The sequence below is a fragment of the Atta cephalotes genome (assembly GCF_000143395.1).
Source record: "Atta cephalotes unplaced genomic scaffold scaffold00009, whole genome shotgun sequence".
Lineage (NCBI taxonomy): Eukaryota > Metazoa > Arthropoda > Insecta > Hymenoptera > Formicidae > Atta > Atta cephalotes.
Window position 1 is genome coordinate 1,497,581 of NW_012130073.1, and position 19,531 is coordinate 1,517,111.

General features: G+C 42.6%; 1 protein-coding gene across 1 annotated transcript; it reads right to left on the reverse strand.

Moving 5' to 3' along the window:
* Nucleotides 1-1,055: 1,055 nt before the first annotated feature.
* On the reverse strand, nucleotides 1,056-15,021 carry LOC105627615 (zinc finger homeobox protein 3). Its single transcript, XM_012208894.1, has 4 exons — nucleotides 11,892-15,021; nucleotides 5,407-8,255; nucleotides 1,697-4,414; nucleotides 1,056-1,559 (listed from the first exon to the last, which is right to left on the reverse strand). The coding sequence occupies exons 1-4, from the start codon at nucleotides 15,019-15,021 to the stop codon at nucleotides 1,056-1,058; spliced, it is 9,201 nt and encodes a 3,066-aa protein (XP_012064284.1).
* Nucleotides 15,022-19,531: the final 4,510 nt, after the last annotated feature.

Consider the following 19,531-nt stretch of genomic DNA (forward strand, 5'->3'; position numbering starts at 1 on the left):
ATAAAATCATAAATTTTATCTAAAACATTTTTCTGTACATTTCAGGGATGTATTGTGTATTCCACAATACATGACTACTGATAGATTGAAATTCTTATTCTCTGTTCTCTGTTCCCTGTTCCTTTTATTATTCTCCTCATCTGCCTGTTTAATCAATTAAAACTGATAATTAATAGGAATCAAATAATAGCTTTGAGAGGTTATTTCATCCTTTATGTTAGAGACGCACCGGATATTCGGGAAATATCTGGTATCCGGTATTATCCGGTACTTTTTCACTATCCGATCGGATAATCGTATATTATTATTATTTGGTAATATATCCGGCTAAAATTTTATATTGAAAATTTGCGTGATTGATGCAAAATTTTATTCTTCTGTGCTGCACTTCTTGCACAGTTGATTTTTCTTTATTTTCTTTTTATGTTAGGAAGATAAAGAGAAAATTATTATCGCTATTTTTCCCTTGCTTTTTTTTGCAAGTCTTGCTGTAGATATCCGATCGGATATCCGAAGAAATAACTGGTATCCGGTCGGATAGTTACCTACTGAATATCCGACTAGATATCGGTATCCGAAAAGAAGTGATACCGGATATCCGATATCCGGTATCCGATAATTTTACGATCCAATGCATCTCTATTTTATATCTGAGAGATTGGACTGAGATATAAAAAATACGTCTTTAGATTTTTACGTTTAATAACATATTTCAATGAAAATCGAATCGATCCCGGACAACTGTGACAGTTTCCCTTGTGAGTAAAGCAAACTTTCAAACAATCTATCATACAAATATATGTATGTATGTATGTATGTATTAAATACAAGTTATAAAATATATAATGTATGTGTGTATATAATATATATATAATATATATACACACATATAATATGTAATATATATGTACATATACTATGTAAATATATGATATTTATAAATATATAATATATGTACACATATTTATAGATAAATATATATATAGATTTATATGATAGTTCGTTATAAATTTGTACGAATTTCAATTCGATATCATATGTTCGGTATGATTCATTTAATCGTTTAAGTCAGCCAGACACTCACCGGCCGTAGTGCTAGATGCGCTGGCCGCAGCGGCGGCGGGATGCTGTTGCTGCTGCTGCTGCTGCTGTTGTGACTGGAACATTGCCGTGGGATGAAGGAACACGGATCCATACATCATGTTTTCGTCCGACTGCTGTTGTTGCTGCTGAGTGACTTGTTGACTGGCCGTAGTGACCACCGGCGAAGTGCCGATACCGGGCACGCCGGCGGCATTGTTGCCACCGGGCACGATCGGCGCTCCGGGAGTCGGTGGTACCAAACTGCCCTCTTCGACGGCCACGCGCACCGATTCGATGTGTCGCCGCGAAAAGACGTGCTCCTGCAGCGGTGTCTTGGCCGAGTAGCGTACAGAACACAATCTGCACTCGTCTGGTCCGGTTGGGCCACGATGTGGTTGAACGGCTGAACCTTCGGCTGGCAAACCAGCCGCTAATCTGGCCTTCTTCTCCTTAGCACGGGCGTTCTGGAACCACACCTGCAACTCGTCTCATTAGTATCCGTGAGCTCGGATCGTGAATTAGATGCACACGCGTTCAAGGAATGGTCTTCTTGTGGATATTAATGGTTATTATGAGCTCGAGGTCGGCTCACATGAGGACTATCGATGCTCACCTGGACCACCCGTTTCGGAAGACCAATCTCACGGCCAAGCATCTCGCATTCGGCCATCGTCGGCGTCTTGTAGTCCGAAAAGAGTGACTTCATCACCTTCACTTGTGTAGCCGACATCTGTGTACGGTATCGCTTGCCGCCGGATTGGCCGGTATTGCCGCTCGACTGTCCACTGGTCACTGGTGTCCCAGGAGTATTCCCAGTACTTCCGCTAGCGGGTCCTTGCCTCGAGCTCTGCGTGCTCGAGGCCGGACTAACCGGTCCACTTTCATCATCTAAAAACTCCGTTGTCTCGCTCATGCTGTCATCATCGCAAATGCTACGTTCGGATAAGTCAGTTAGAGGTCCGCAATCGCTACCGCCGCGGAAGTGGACACCGTGTTGCTCTTCAAGAAGGCTGCTGAAGTTGCTCAAGCACAATTTTACTGGCCGGCTGAGATCGACTGGTTTGCTTAGATCCAATGGTGATTCGCAGCTATTTCCACTGGCTTGATGATTTGCCGTTTCTTGTTTTCCATTACTAGCGTGCGCTTGTATTTCGCTGAAATATCGCCTCATGTCATCATAGTATTTCAAGGATTTTAAAGATGACTCCATGATGTCGCTGTTAGGTGGAAACAACGGTGGCATCATTTGAGGAGTGCTAGAATTCGAAGGAACAGATTCCATCGAAAGTTCTTCATCCGGGATGTTATCGATGTTCACTTCGCCGCGAGCCACCTGATCGGCATGTTTGCTGCTGAGATGAGATTCTAAAGCGGATTTGACTTTGAATAACGCTGGACAGAATGGACAGCGCTTATTGATAACCTGGCTGTGAGCACGAAATTGGCCTTTGCGCTCGCGAGCGCGCGTATTCTGAAACCACACCTGTACCACACGCTTCTTCAAACCAACCTCCCTAGCGATTGTCTCCAGCATCTTTCTCGATGGATTAGACTCGATTTGATATTTCTGATAAAGATAGTCTAACTGTTCTGGAAGTATTGTGGTTCGTAAACGTTTGTCCTTGGGTTGCTCGTTGTGTTCCGAGTTCGAACGGTTGTCGCTGCCAGTTCCCTCCTCGAGATCCTCGAATTTCCTCTTTTGTATCATGCTGATGAGCGAATGCGGGGTGTCCGTTGTAACTCCAGCCTGGCTAGCGTTAAGCGCTTGCTGCTGTAAGATTCCGAATGGTGAGTCAGGTGGATACGCAGAGGGAAATAAGGTCGGGTTCATGATATGTATTAACTGATGTTCGCGCCAAAGTTCAAATCGGCCGAACATCAGGTTGCATTTTTCGCATTGAAAACTACCTTCCTTCGACTCTGTCTGTGACTGTTGCTGCTGTTGTTGCTGCTGTTGCTGTTGCGACTGATGTGTCTGAGGCAGAGTTTGCTGCTGATGTTGATGAGGTGACGTAGCAGTGCTCAATGGTTGTTGTAACTGTTCGGAAAGCGCGGGTGCGGTTGACGGATTGTTAGTTACTGTATTAGTTGTAGTCGTTGTGGAGCTACTGTTACTGTCTTCGGAGCTCAGAACTGCGGCGACCTGAGCTGCCGCAGCCTGCGCTTGCGCACTCCTCTTGGCGTCTTCTTCTTTGAAACAATGCGTTTTTTGATGGCGTATGAGTTCGTAATATCTTTGAAACACTAATAGGCATTTTTTACACTGGTAGTTTAAACCTGGCGTTCTCTGAAATCGACCAGATCCGTCATCATTTTCGCGTCCGCCTGGTGTCACGGGTTCGGCGGCCGGTTGATTTTCATATACTTTACGTGCTTTCTGCCTAGCGTTTTGAAACCACACTACAATCACGCGTGGACTCAAACCGAGGAGTTTGCTAAGATATTCCAAATCATCATCTTTTGGATACGCATTGTTTTCAAAGAATTCCTGAAGAACTTTTATTTGATAATCGGTAAATCTCGTACGATTAGCACGCTTACCGGAACTGCCACCAGAAGTGCTGCTGCCGTTACTATTGCCACCGAAATAATCAGTTGGACCACGACCCGGGCTTAGAGATCTCTGAGGTGTGAGCGCCATTGCAGCAATTGCACTCGGTACTACGCTGCCGGCTCCTGGAGTAGGACTGGCAAAGTTCTGGGAGGTCAATTTCGGTGGTAACATCGGAGTACTCGGGGTATTCGTGGTTGATGAAGTATGGGAGGAAATATCGTGATGGATAGCCGAGAATACGGAACTCATACTGAGCGCGGGTGAATGCGGTCGCGATTGTTGTCCACCTGAACTGCCGGGCGAATGATGCTGCTCTTCTTGATGTTGTACAACTTGTTGTTGCTGTTGACACTGTGACTGTTCGAGTGCCTCCTGTTTAATTTCGGTAGATTGAGATGCGTTGGTGTTTTGCATAGACGGTGGAGGCGTGGCTTGCTTATTTGGGCTTTTATCGTCAGAGGAACTGCTACCGGATACGCTCGAATTTAATGGGGTTACCTTCGCTTCACCAGTTTTCTCGTACTCTTCGAGATTTAGAGTGGTACTTGGTGGGTTATTAAAATTATAAGGACTATCTTTGTTACGTTGTCGTTCTTTAAATAACGTATTTCGAAACCAATGTTTTATAACTTTAGGCGGCAGACCACTCTGAGCGGCCATGTCTAAGATTTGCTCTTCGCCAGGAGAATTATTAATATCGAAATGAGCCCGTAATATTTTTAGTTGTTCGTCAGTGATACGTGTACGCGCTCGTTTCTGCGATGCAGCTGCATTTGCCTGAAAGGTCAAAAGGATCACTTTTCTCCTGATATCTAATTCTAACGTTCGACATTTATCTATAAAAAAAATATTGTATATCTATAAAAAAAAGTGTAATTAATAATGAAAAAGCAGTAAGTTTTTGTCGAAAAATCACTTCGCTTCAGTGAAGCTATTAAAGCTATTAAAATCTAAATAAGAAATTATTAATGACCTTTCTTTGGTTCCTTACTGAATCGAAATGTATAAAAAATCAATCAAAGAATTTTACAATAGTTGCAAAGCTCTCTATTGAACACAGTCAATGATTTTTATAATTTAATTATTTCTTGTCAAAATTTAAGGAGGAGTCCTCTTGCAAGTGTTCTCTTGCGTATGTTCATGAATATTGAAATTAATAATTGAAAGAAAAAAAAATTACATACATATATACTGAATATGCTGAAAAAGGAAATCAATTTGCATTATAATGAAAAGCGTTGAATAAAAATTTCCTTTTAAGGAAATTTCCTTTTGATTGTGTCATTTTTCGCATGTGAAATTTAATCAAATTCCCGATATAATTAGGTCTATATAATCGAAGTTCAGACCATAGATATATCATAATTTATTTGTACATATTTTCATATGTATTTGATACATAACTACATTTTTATCAACGGAGCTAAATGAATATAATATTTTGTGAAATATTATTTAATCTTAGAAATTTAGAATTAATCCAAGGAGGATCGATATGGATTTGAATATCTGGACATATACAAGATATAATGAGGTGTTCATTTGATAATCAAGACATCCTAAATAGTCTTTGGATTATAACAGATAATCCTCAGATGTAAATATTCTTCATTAAATTAATTGTTTTCATTGATTTTTTGTTCAATATTTTAACATGTTTGCTGATATTTTTTTATCAGAAGTTCTTTTTTATTAACGGATAAATCAATAGTTAAGTAAAGCAATAAATATTAAGTTCAAATTGCGAGCATATATATATCACTACATACCGCTGCTGCAGCTTGTTGCTGTTGCAAGGCAAGATGTTGCTTAGCAAGGAGATCTTGATTAATTGATGGATATGCAGTAGCAGCACCATCATACGGTGGTGGCGGTAGCATCATTGGCACTAGAGGTGGTTGCAGATTCATAGCGGCTAAAGCGGGTACGTTTAATCCTAATGGTAATCCCATCATTCCCATCATCAATCCTGGATATTGTTGTAGCTGTTGCTGCAATTGTGATGCAGCCATTGCATTTAGAGCAGCTTGCATTTCAGTCATTTGTTGTGCAAATGCAAGTTGAGTGTGTTGTTGCTGTTGCTGCTGCTGCTGCTGCTGTTGCAATTGTTGTTGCTGCTGTTGTTGCTGCTGTTGAGGAATATGATGCTGTGGATTAGATAGGACAGTCGGTGTCGTAGAATCTGTACTCGAAACTGGCGTGTTGCTCAACGCCGGTGTAGTCGCTGGAGTAGTAGATGTAGCTTCTGGCGTTCGACTGATACATTCTTTGCTTTCAGCGTTATCGTCTTTCTCTTTTTCGCGAAATTCTTTGTCAGCACTGAGATCTTGAGGTTGTGTAGTAACGGCTGTGGTGCTTGTCGGCGTCGTAGTGGAGGACGTGGTGGTGGACGTCGCAACGACAGTTTTCTTCTCGTACTCGCATTTAAACTGTTGCGCATATTTCTCGAGAAATTCACGCGGTACGAGATCGCGATGGACCTCCTCACAATGAGCTTTCAGGACCCAAACGCTGCTGAATTCTTTGTTACAATGTTGGCAAGTACTACGCGTAAGTTCTGGTATCACATCGTCCACATCCATATGAGCCTCTTCGACTTCTTCCTCTTTTACCTGCATGGCTTGAGCAGCGAGTGCTTGCTTCTGTTGTTCCTGTTTCTGTTGCTCTTGTTGCGCTTGAAGAGCAGCAGCCGCTTCCTCCTCCTTGCGCTGTCGTCTCTGGTGATTCTCATTGAACTGCATGACAAGATCAAAGCCAAAACTCTCCAACAAATGTTTGTACATTTGTGAGGTCTTATGTCGTGGTTGGGAAAGGATATCTTGCGTGGTTTGCGATGAATGTTGTGTAGTTGATTGCATATGTTGTTGCGGTCCTGGTGTCGTAGATGTAGGAGGTGGTGTCTTAGTTGGGGCGGACGAAGCTAATTGCTGCGATGCAGCAAATTGCTGAAATAATGCCAATGCCGGATTGTTCAAAATTATATTACACAATTGTTGATGAGCCGCTAGTTGATCTTGATTGACGAACACACTGTTGCATCGCGCACAAGAGAGCATTCCTCCAGTATTGCTTGTATTTGTGTTGACGGGCGGACTGTTCGGACTTAGCGGTGGTTGTTCAATCAATGGTCGAGCTAGATCTAATTGACCACTGGCGGCAAGATCTTGTAGTTTACTGGCACGCGTTTGATGAAGAACACTTCTCATATGGATATCCAAAGTGCTGCCTTGAGTATAAGCGACCTTACAGATGTTGCATTTGTATGGTTTCTTGTCTTGATCTTGTTGGGAGTCGGGCGATTCAGTCGGGCTAGCGGGAGGTACCACTGAGATCAATGTATTGTTGTTACCTTGCTCCTGCATCGCCCGCTTTAACTTGTGCAAATGACTCACGCTGTTGTAATGCACCAGAAGTATGTTCTTTTGCGTGAAGCTTTCCTTACAAACGTCGCATTTATATGGTCTGTTAGGGTCCAAATATTTTTCCATGGGATAAGACATTTTCTCACCTTTGCGATGCAATAAGGTTTTATTGTGGCCAGTTAGATAGCTCTGTCGTGTGAAGGCCACTTTGCATCGATGACATTTAAATTTTCGATTTGGATCTTGATAGGAATCCTCCGCGATTGTTTGGCTATTTAAATAATCCTCCAGTAATCGCTGTTCCTTCTGCAACGGAGAACTCAATGAATCACTGGCATCACTTTCTTCTTCATCACCTCTACCAGCATCATCTTCCACATGTAGCTCGCTTGCCAGGCCCTGTCTCTTCAACGTTTCTTCCGTGAATGCCTGAAGAAGAGGATGCTGGAGTAAACTCTGCTTGTATTGATTCATTTCCTCTTCGTGGAGATCGTGGGCAGATTCCAAATGTCTCTGAAGCGCTTGAACTGAGCGAAAAGATCGTCCGCACAGGGCGCATTTAGTTGCATCTCTAATAGCATGATATTGAGAGTGTTGCTGAAGTTTCTCCAAGGTTTTGAACGCAAGACTGCACTGTACGCATCGATACTTGTAAACGTGTTTCTCGCTAACTGCCAAAGTAGGCGTAGTAGTTGGATGAGCTTCCCGGTGATGTTGCTGAAGTTCCTCGATCGAACGCCAAACTCGGCCACACACATTACACCTAGCTGTCTCCTCGATTTCGTCACTGCCACCCCGTTCACTCATTTCTTCTTCCTGTTGGGTTTTCGTCGTTGTCGTGGGCGATGTTGGCGTCGTTGTAGTCGTAACAGCCGGCGTCGAGGAATTCCGATTATTATTTAACCAATGGCTTTGATCCACCAATACTAATAGCCTCTGTAGACCGTCGGTATTAACGGAGTGAATTTGCATCACGTGCTTTTCCAGGGCGGGACGTTCCTTGAAATTATCTTGGCACAACGGGCATAACAATTCCGCCGTCGGCTCTTCTTTTACCGTTTCAGTTTTCTCTTCCGAATCTTGAACGTGAGCTACTTGCAAATGCTGTCGTAATTCTTCTCGCGACGTTGGCTGATACGTACAGTATAGGCACGTAATTTCTTCTTGGTCATTCTCGGGCTCGGCTTCCACTTCTGGATCATTGTCCGGTTCTTGTTTCACTTCACTGCCGCAATCACTACCTTCTTCTCGTCGTTCTGGAAGTAGATGGAAAAAAAAAGTTTGTTTCAGAATTTTTATATGACAACGTACTTGTCGAACGGTTTTACATATATAAAACAATAAAAATTATCGCAATGCTGATTTAAATGAAATAAAATATTATTAAAATATTATTAAAAACCAATAGAAAGATCAATATCACTACAATTATGATTTAGTAATAATAGTGGTGAAATTAACGGGACTAGAGTAGTTTTCAACACGTAATTTAGATATAAAAAGTTTCTCTCTGTTACTCCCCGCTTGTTTTTCGAAGCAATTTTAAGCAGTCAGTCTTATCATCTATTAGGCTTATAAGATTGCTCATCCTGTTTTCTTCTAGATTCTCGGACTCAACGAACATGTGGTCCCAAAATTTATATCTTTTACAAGCAAGGATAAAACAGCAAATAGAATATGCAGACTAGGAATGTGCGATCTCAGTAAAACTCGCTAAAAGATCGATTTTTTTAATTGATTCGACAAGGATTGATTTCGAGGCAGACCATTTCATTTAATAAGAGGTGGATTTTTAATTTCTTCAATAAGAGTTACGTTCATTTTCAGAAGACACAACGGTTGAGATATATTATCGCTGCGTTCCGAAACATACTATAGTAACTAGTAATAATAAAATAAAAAGATTCTTTCATTGAATCGATTTTCAACAGATTCTCTCATTGAAATCGATTTTCAACAGATTCAACAGAAGTCATTTAGTATTTATTTTTTAATGAATCAAATTCTATCCACCTGATCCAGGATCGATTTAACGATCGATTCACTGATGGAGATCGTGCATCCCTAATGCAAACTATCCTCGCTTTCCTCTTCGCACAGTCAGTATTTCTTCTGTTATTTGTTTTTTTTAATAGCAATATATACTGCTTTACAATTGCAAAAAATTGATACTAAAAAATATATATAAAATACTAGCAATTTTCTAGATGAAAATTTGAATTAAGTTATAATTTGTCTATTTTTTATTAACATTGACATTTATTGATTATTTAATTTTATCAAAATGTTTCCATATGAAATTAAAACAACACGAGTATTTACAAAAAGAGAAGAGAATTTATTAGTAATATTTACGAACATCAACCGTGTTTTAAAATTACTAAACCTGTTTACTGCAGTCGACATTTATTCATTGCGGCATATATATCAAGTCGCGTAGCTCGACGGCAATAATAAGTGACTAATTATAAAATTTTCATAAACGTGACATATAATTAGTAACTTGTCTGTATGGAAAATGACGAGAAAAGTTTTAGGGCTAGTTCATTTATAGCAATTTTAGGTAAGCACCGTAGAAAATTCCGCAATTATGATTCATCGGGTAACTATATCGCAGCTTATTTACGTTCCGCCGAGATTTGCCACAATAAATCGACTTCATCGGCGCGATATTAAACTTCGGTTTTATACATTCAGAGCCGGACAACCGCACGAGACAACCATCCATTTCGCAGCGAGTCATTCCCCGAGACATTAATTTAAAACTCTATGCGGAAGAAAATAAATTATAGATACTACCGGTGAACTATGACAGTGTCTATGACAGTGTCATACGACAAAAAGTTCAATATCATGTATAACCAGGATGGCATGCGCCTGTTAGCATTCTTTAACGACGCTATTTTATATAGATTTAAAAAAAATATTCAAACAAAAGATTATTATCCGTCATATTCAAGACAATTATGGCGCGCATTTTTCGAACATGTAAGTCAGTATCACGTAGTTTATTAACAAGAAATGAATTTAATTAATAGTTCATATTACTAATTTAAAGAAATTCTGATTTTCAACAAAATGTAAAAATAAATACGCAATATTTACTGTAATTAATTGTAAATACAATCTTTTTTTATTAAAAACAGCTATATATGGGATAGATTGACCAACATGTACATTAAATATATCATATTATGTCATCTGTGTCTCTTGCGAAGAAGTATCTTAGATTAGACCGTTCAAGATTCACGCGTTCCACCCGCACTTGCGGATCGATTTGCGGCGGAATTATCCAGCACAATTATAAATACGTCGATCCTTTCAATGCGCGGATGGAAAGATTTACGCAAGCAATCGCGCACGTAACGCGCGGTGTCGTCGCAAAGAGAAAGTTTTCCGTCGACGCGGCGGCTCGAGAACGAAGACGTACGTCGGTGTGTCTGTACGCGTCGCAGATGCTCTCGCGCCAGTCTTGTAACAATAATATGCCAAATTATAGATTGGCGACATCGAACTACCGATAACGGTTTCTACAAAAAAAAAAGGAGAGGAGAAACCGAGAAGAGAAAAAGCAGAAAAGAAACAAACGAAAAAAAAAAAAAGAAAGGAGGACAACTATGTACGCATCGCGCGGTATTGTCTGAAAGCACACTTGCAACGTGCAGCGTCAGTTGCGACGTCGCAACGCGCACGGAGCAAAACGCGTGCTGCTGGTTTCACCTCGCGCTCCTGCATTCTCTCTGCACTCGTATATTTATGTAAGTACAGCCCGTCAATATATAATAATACGCGGTATTGTGTGCGCCACACCGCGATGGTGGCGACGGCACACGCCACGGCCATATGCCACGTAAAATTACCGTCATCGTCGACTAATTATGAGATAATAAAATAATGAGACCAGTGAATTCATTATAAGGGCACAATCGCGAGCTTTCTTTGCTAGATACACTTTATGTAGGGTGCAGACCGATATAAAAGAATTCGTTGTAAAAGGAATTACATTCATCGTCACGAAATCTGATTATCGTAGTTTTAACATTTTTTTCGGATATTACTCACGTAGATCTTCTGTAAAAAATTTCCACTGTCACCTTTATTTCATTTATTATTTATAAAATACGTTATAACAGAAAGAGAATAGTAAGTTTGTAACGAATAACAAGCTTGAAGAAAGATACCACGGGTCGATTGATCGAGAAATACCACAATGTTCTTTCAGTATAGCGACAGCTGTCTCACGTAAAAAAAAGCGATTAAAGGAGTTCGCTTTTTGTGAATGACGAGGAAGTGAAAAACGCGACATATTCGTGATTACAGACCGAAGTCTTTTTCTTTTTCAGAGAAACCAAGTTGTTTGAACGTTGACACACTTTGCACCGTTATGTAACTTTCTTAATGTACAAGTTTTAGTACGTTGCTGTTACTTATTGATTGCTCTTTATAATTATGATATTAATGAATGTCATGTAAAACACATTCCATTTGTAAAACGTTTCGCAAAATATTATCTTTAATGAACAGAATATCCTTACCGTATAAAAGAGTCACTATTAACGGACGCTAATTATACAAATAAATACTTACTTAATATTTCATGGTAGCAATAGATAAGATTTCTTATAGCGAATTTGGTTACTTTTGCACTACTAGATTCGTGCACATTAAAATGCTGTGAAATTGGCAAAGTTCAATATAAAAACATAAATATTTTATACGATTAAATACACAATGATAATACTGTCACGCGTTATTTCATTGTCAAAGTTGATTATATTTTGCCATTGTATTTAAATACTTTATATGAAGCAACTTTTTTAATATGTATTAATCCAGTATGAGTGATCGAATTCACTATTATACTCATGATGTATTTATTTGTTGTAACATACCATTGTTGGTACTCGTAGCGTTAGGTGTCGTTGGCGTGGTCGGACTGGGCTGTTGCGTGGTCGGTACTTCGGGATCACTCGTCACCTGGAACATGACGCTGATATCCGTGTGCGGAGATTCGTTTCCCGCAAGAGTGCTTCTTCTGGCGGTGTGAATATGGTGTATCTGTTCCATGTGAAGATGCCGCAAAGATCTCACGTGTTGTAGAAGCGGCAATCGATGCCGAGCACTGAACCCGCATATCACGCAATGATACAATTTTCCAGAGGATTGGATGTTACTGCTCGCTTCGAGCAGGTGACGCAACAGAAGAGACGCGGCTTCGTGCCTTGGTAAAGCGGCGTGCAGAGCCAATTTATGAGCACTATTGGTGTAGTAATCGCACGCGTGGCATCGCAACTGTGCGGTACTCGTGGGCGATCCCAAGTATTTGAGCTTCCATTCGTTACGTGGTCCACCTTCCTTTATGTGGTTCATGTGTTGCAGTCGTTGCAGATGTTTGTCAGTCTTGCAATGTAACTGGAAATTTGCCTTTAGGTTGGTTTTATAGGAACAGAGTGTACACACGAAATTTGCGTTCATAACGGCGAGTATATCGCCTTCGCGGGTTCTAGTTCTGTCGACGGCTAGATGATGACTCAGAGCCTCGAGCGAGTCTGTCGCGAAATTATTACAGATGCAACACTGATATAGATGATTAGGATCCTGATCGGCGGGTTCTGGTGGCGGTTCCATACTGTCCGGCGAAAGTCCGACATCACCGCCAAGATTGCTCATGGCAGCCGCGTTTGCTATGGAGCCTATGAGTTCTGGCGGAAACTGCGGCATTTGACCGCCGGTCATCATTGTCATCAAGACGGCCTGATTGTAAGCTAAGTCGGCCAACGCCGCTTCCGTAGGTTGTGGTTTGTCCAAACCGCCTAAGTGGAGCAAATGCTCGAGTTGTTGTTGTTGTTGCTGCTGATGATGATGTTGCGCCTGTTGATGGTGAGTCAACGCGTTCAATGTTTGTATGTGCTTGATGTTTTGGTGTAATACCATCGAGTTGTGCGTATGCTTTTCACTCGTCATGTGTATCCTCAGATTGCGCGCCACGTTTGTTTCGTAGTTGCATATGTCACAGCGAAACGAGAGCTTCGGTTTACTTTGATTGCCACCCTGAGCAGCTCGGTGTGGGCTATGATTCTGCTGATGATGGGGACTTCGAGTCGGCATTGGTGCATCCTGAGACGAGGAAGGATTGCTGGTACCAGAACCACCTCCGCCTCCCTGTTGCAACTCCTGCATATTGTTCAAATGTTTGTCACTCTGCATATGTATACTAAGATTGCCTTTCGTCGTAGTGGAGTAATTGCACACTTCGCACCTGTACGGTTTGTAGCCACAGGTGTAGGTTTCGCCACGCGCTAACCTAGGATGAGGTTGACCTGCATTGCAATAAAAACAGGATGTCTCGCTTTCTGGATGTTTTTCCTTCATGTGAATCTCAAGAGTCTCTTGATACTTGTAGTGCCAGTTGCACTTGGGACACTTCAGGGTTTTGCAGGAATTTCGACTGTGTATTCCAGCCAGGGGTCCGCCGGGACCGGCGAGTCGACTACTCGTCAATATAAGTTCGCACTTTGGACATTCTACTCCACTTGGTCTACCTTGCATGTGTTCCGGACAGACACCTATCGTGGTGCCGGTGAGGAAATTCGGCGGAGCCTGAGTAAGAGCAGCGTACGAAGACGGAGATCCTTTGGTAGATGAAGTTGGCGGCGGTGGTGAGCTGTAATGCATGGCATCAGGAGCTTTGGCCCAGGACGCAGCACTTACTTGCGGACCGCTCCACGGATGTTGTTGTTGATGATTGTACGTGAGAGGATGACTCGAATGTGACGTGGGCGTAGTGGGAGTGCTCGGCGAGGGTCGTTGCTGTTGTTGCGTCTGTTGCGATTGCTGCTGTTGTTGCTGCTGTTGGGGACTGCTAGGAACGCCGGGTGTGCTCGTTGGGGTGCTCGTTGTGGTCGGCGTTGTCTCGTGTTCGTTGGACTCGCTACGTTGCTGTTGTTGAGCTTTAATCTGCGCGGGCGACGCCTGAGCGCAGGTCGAACTCGTGACGGGTTCTAGGAAACTGACGAGCGGTTGCTTTCCTCTACCCACGGCCTGTATAATGGCCGACGCCGTTGAGTGAGAGAGTATCTGTCGTTCGTCTTCCATTAAAGTAAGTTGATGCTCACCCTGAGCGTGCGCGACGAAACTTTTCGCATACCCAAAACTGAGCTTGCATATGAAACACATTAGGATAGGTTTGACAGGTACCGACGCGGCAGGCGGCGGCGGTGCTGTGGGAGCTGGAGGGGGCTGTTTACTACCCTCCGCGCTCCTGTAACTGATCACCCGATAACTGTGCATTACGGGAAGATCGGGATTGTGCTGTTGAGACGCCGAACGCTGTTGCTGCTGTTGTTGCTGCTGCTGGTAGGCCTGATGCGCGTATAATCGCGATACGTAGTACGCGCTCGCGATTTGCGGGAAAACTAAGGAGTGAGGAACCGATACACCGCGCCCATCTACAATACAACCGTCGGGCAAAGAGTCGTCTTCACTGAGTTCACTCTCGCCTTCGATGATATAGGCTGACCCGTCTGGGTTGTAAACGATTTTACCATCAAATTTTTCCACGTCGCCGCCCGTCGGGCTCGGGCTCGGGCTGGGACCCTGTTGTTGCTGTTGCTGCTGACTTTGCGACTGCATCGTCATAGTCGTGGTGGTGGTGGTAGTAGTGGTGTCAGCGATAGGTGTGGGTGTTGGTATTGCGTCGCGGGTGCAGGGTTCTGTGCCCGAAGGTGGACTAGCCGTGCGGGGATGATGGGGCTGATGTAGTGCAGCCCCAGCCGCAGGGGGGGACCCACCCACTCGGCCCCCCTCCTCCTCCGGGCTCATCTCCTGCTTCTGCTGCGCGTACGTGGAATTTTGGAAGGGTCCGCCGTGTTGCTGCTGTCGCTGTTGCTGTTGCTGATGATGGGCCGCCACCAGCTGAAAGAACTGATGCTCGATCGCGCTCGGCGTGTGTTGTTGTAGATGCGAGGGAGGAATGTTGTGGTGCTGAAGGTGGTACGGGGGATGAGGCTCACTGGAGGGCATCACCCCAGACGTGAGGCGGGCGCCAGCCTCACATCACCTACGGCGTCTACGCCTACGTTCTCCGGACTTCCTCCGCGGACTCTTCTTCTTCCCTGCGGATTCGCCCGCTTCCTCGCCGACTGCCTCCCCGTCTTATCTTCTTCACCACGAAGAGACGGTTCACTAGCTACCCCGACGCAAGCCCAGGTCGTACCTGTAACAATTCAAATAAAGATCGATCATTCAAACTGACGTACAACACTGACAATAATTTTACGCGCGACAGTTTTATGGTATAACCATATATGTATAAGCAGACAATTTTGAAATGATTAGAAATTATGTACAGCTCGACTTTAGAAATCCTGAATTCTATCCGTAAGATGAGATTAGTTAGCTCGCTCATGAGAGAATGAATTCGCACACGGGACATTTAGAAGTCGTTCAGTCGTCTAATCCGTTAAACAGAGTCAACATTTCCGAGGACGGCCGAAAGATAGCGAAATACGCAGAAATGCAGCAAGCTGCGTGTGCAGAGGATCGCTTGGAGAAGACGGCGGTTAGGTACACAAAACCGCGCCGGAGAACCGTCGCGGTAACACAACGAGTCGTTGTATTCGGATTACCTGAGTGAATCCAGCTGTGTTTGCGTTCGATCGGCTGAGCTTATCTATCGATGAAATATCAATGTTCCTATCCGAGCAATATAAGAGTGAAAGACGAAAAGGCGAATAGCAAGCTCGATGGCGACTTGTCGCTATGAATGCTTGCCTTGCTATGAATGCTTGCGCTCAGATTAAAGATTTTTCGTCTCTTTTAAGCATGTTTTTCTCTTTTTTCAAGTGAAGTTTCGTCACGTAGTATGAAATAGAACATTGTTGGCGTTTGTTTGCTCACTGAATTAATCTTCTTTATCTCTCCAATATTTTTAACTTTTTCTTATTTAATTCTATTGGATGTAAATTTCTATACTTTTCGCGTAAATTTAATTGTTTCTTTTTTATTTTGCAAATTAAAAATGTTTACATTTAAAATTCATTAAAAATAATACTTAAGATCCAAAATTCCTAAAAATTAATGTCTTCACTCAAAGATGCGCAAACAGAATTAAAGATTCCCGGGTGATTCAATGCATGAGCATTAACGCGGTTTTCACGCGCCGTTGAGATAATCCGATTTCAAATTACGCAAATGGACAAATTACAAACGCTGTGAAAGCGGATGGCAACGTACGTGCGTTGTGATTCCGGATTAGGGAGAATTAACGAGAATCGTGCGAGAAGGACTAGACGTGTCATCCAAAACGAGATATGCCGGCCGCTTTGATTACCACAGAGGGATAAACACGCTCACGGGGGAGCAGAATCCAAGTTTCTGAAACGTGCGCGATGATGCGAATTCTTGCCACGGGCGAGAGGTGAGGGCGAATGCAGGACTCTAATAATCTAATCCCAATTACGCGGAATCGCGGTCTCGAATCAACGTCGTGAGGAGGCCGACCGCAAGCATTCACGGAATCTAACGGATTAAAGATGAGCCGGGTGGGTGTAACGCGGGATTTATGCGCTGGCTCGCGTGCGTGTGTACGGGGGTGTGGAACGGCGTGACGAGCCGTCGAGAGAGAATGTATATCCCATCCTGCGGAAGAGAAGCCTGGAACCGATTCGTCCCTCTCTTTCTCTTTTTCTTTCTCTTTTCCCCTCTCACGTTCGTTGGCCGCGAGCGGTATCGCCGGACATTATGGTACGTACGCGTATACGCGGCATTACACGGCTCCCTCCCGCTTCACCTTCTACTCCTCTCTCCCCATCGAACCGCGCCATCGCCACAGTTATAATTCCGCGGTGCAAACGCCATAATCTAGTCACCGTATCCCCCGGCATCTCTTTCTCGAACGATACCGCTTTTATAATGCGTGAGGCACGCCGGCCGCGATCGTTCCCTCGGATTATCATCGATCGATACCGCCAATCCTAGGTGAATCCTCCTTATACGATGCCCAATCACGTGCCGGCGCGTTCGAAAGACGTTCCACGATCCGATAAAACGGGTGCCTCGTCGACGGCGCTCATTAAAGCAAAATCGTACACGTCGAGGAATATAATTGCACAGCCTACTGGATCGGTGCTAAACGAGGGAGAGCAAAATGCACCTTTACTGTATTCCCGTAAAGATGTAGCGAAAATGTTCTGCTTGAATATGATGTAATTCATGATACACTCTTTCGGCTAATAATTATAACTCGATGTGAGTTATAACGTGGCAATGATATCGAAATGTACAAATTTCCAAATTGCAAATTAACCAACTGCAATTTCATCTGATTTTCTAACATTGTACCATATTAATATTACAGTTTGTAATGTTTGCAACTTTGTCACATCTTATAAGCATTTTTTAAATTGATATAAATTTATTGAGTTCAGCTGTCGGTATTATAGACGCGAGGAACTCTTGCATTTATTTTATTACGTAAATAAAAAATCTTGTTTTTTAAAAACATGTATTCAAGTATTTAAGATATCTTTCTCCGAGTTTTCAGAATTATAAAAATATTGGTATTTATTTAATATGACAGTTCAGGACAGTAATCGGACAGTTCAGTTTTCGATGTCATCTGTATAAACGATATTGATACGTTATCATATATTCAGAGAGTATGCTTGAGGTAGGTACGAAAAGAAGAATAAGGGTAACAAAGGGGAATCGGGACAAACGAAGAACATCTGCCAATCTGACATCACCTGCCTCGACTCGCCTATTTCTAGTCAATTTATCACGCATTTCGGTAACGCTAGGAAGAGCGGAAGGACGATCTAGCGGTGGACGACGACGCGTCGACGTTAGAGGCGTATGGCGTCGAACGGCTTTGTTTTCGCAGGGTCTGGCCCTAATTAAACGATAGCATCTTAATTGTCTCCCGACCATTCTAACGCGGCGATTCATGGCCGCGATCGCTTCGAGGATAGAGCGCCAAGTTTCGACTGTTTTCTTATATTGTAGCGTCATGATTCCTGTTTGTACGTGAGAGAAAGCATCTGTGGACGCTTAAAAAAATATTCAAAAATTTTTCACGATTATTTTCAGGAACACACGGAGCACATTTATCTTAATTACAGTAATTTTCTTGTACAATTAATTATACTAGTGGACATTTTTAAATTTACACATCTTTTTACATTAAATCTGAATCGTTAAAAATCAATAAACATCAATTGAACAAGATTCAATTTTCTTTTTATTTATTTATTTAACAAATAAAACAATTGAAACTGTAAAATTACATTTTACATTTTATCGATATATTGGTGGGAAGGCAACGTACAATATTTTTATTCCATCGAATACATCTATTTAAATTATGATAATATATAGTAGTGACAAATCTTTAAAATTCAAGATATAGAAACAATGTCGAATCGATAAATATTTCATGAAACAAGTAGGACAAGTTAAAAACGAACACTGATGAATCTACAAGTATAACAGCGAAGCGATACACCTCGAAGCCCGACGTAATTATAACTTTGGAGAAAGTCGAGGACGATCACAGGTGGTTGATGAGTGTTCAATAGTGGAAAAGGGAAGCGCATGACATAACACAGCGGGAAGAAAGACGGCGGAGGGCACGCGGTAGGACCGAGAGAGGCACGAGGGAGGAGAGCGAGGACGATTCGGCGGAGAGAAGAGCCTCCGATGATGGGAGTTAAATGTTCGGCGAAGGAACGACCGCGGAGTGTACCGTGCCCTTTTGTTTGTCGCGGTGTTTCGCTCGAAGGTCCTTTTGTATCCTCCAGAACGGAGGTAGGAGGCAAAAGTCTCTACGGGGCCCACATGGCGAACCCGGCCGCGTTTATTCGGCACGAAATACGCAAGATGCGCGCAATTATGGGTCTCTCAATTATCTCGTACGCGTCTCGTTATTTATTGAATATCGTGCCTGCTTATTTCTCAGGCGAGTTTGCGTGCCGTGGTAAGAGGGTGTCTCTCGAAGGGTGGCGAGGGGATAAGACGACGGGAGCGCGGCTTCTTTTTTTTTTTATCCTTGCGGGTTTCGATACGACTCGACGTGTGGGGACGCATTGTTCGGGCTGATACCGAAACCGGAAGTCGTCGAAATTCCGCATCGCGCAAATCGAGACCGCAGACTTTCGCGTGCTCCAAATACGGCACAGAATAAAAAGATGCCTTACTAGAACATATTATACCTTGATATGACATCCATTTGGATGATTTATCCGTATTAGGAGTCCGTATGAGGAGTCTGTTACACATTATTACATGTATGTACACTCCAGGCCCAAAGTTTAAAATTGACATTCTTTAAAAATTGACATTTTTGGGATTATTTATTCAAATATAAAATGTTCGATATACATATCGTAAGATGCAATGTTTCCCTTGAATTATTTATATTATATCTAATATAAAATCTTTACAATGCTGATTAATTCTCGACTACGGATTATTTCAACATTGAAGCGAATTTTAGGCGGTTGTACAATCTATCTATATAATTAATTGGTATTCT

Coding starts and splice junctions, on each gene's coding strand:
- LOC105627615 (XM_012208894.1), bottom strand. CDS start 15,021: ATGCCCTCCAGTGAGCCTCATCCCCCGTACCACCTTCAGCACCACAAC. Junction 4,415..5,406: donor AGCAACAAGCTGCAGCAGCG/GTATGTAGTGAT, acceptor TTGACCTTTCAG/GCAAATGCAGCTGCATCGCA. Junction 1,560..1,696: donor TTCCGAAACGGGTGGTCCAG/GTGAGCATCGAT, acceptor GACGAGTTGCAG/GTGTGGTTCCAGAACGCCCG.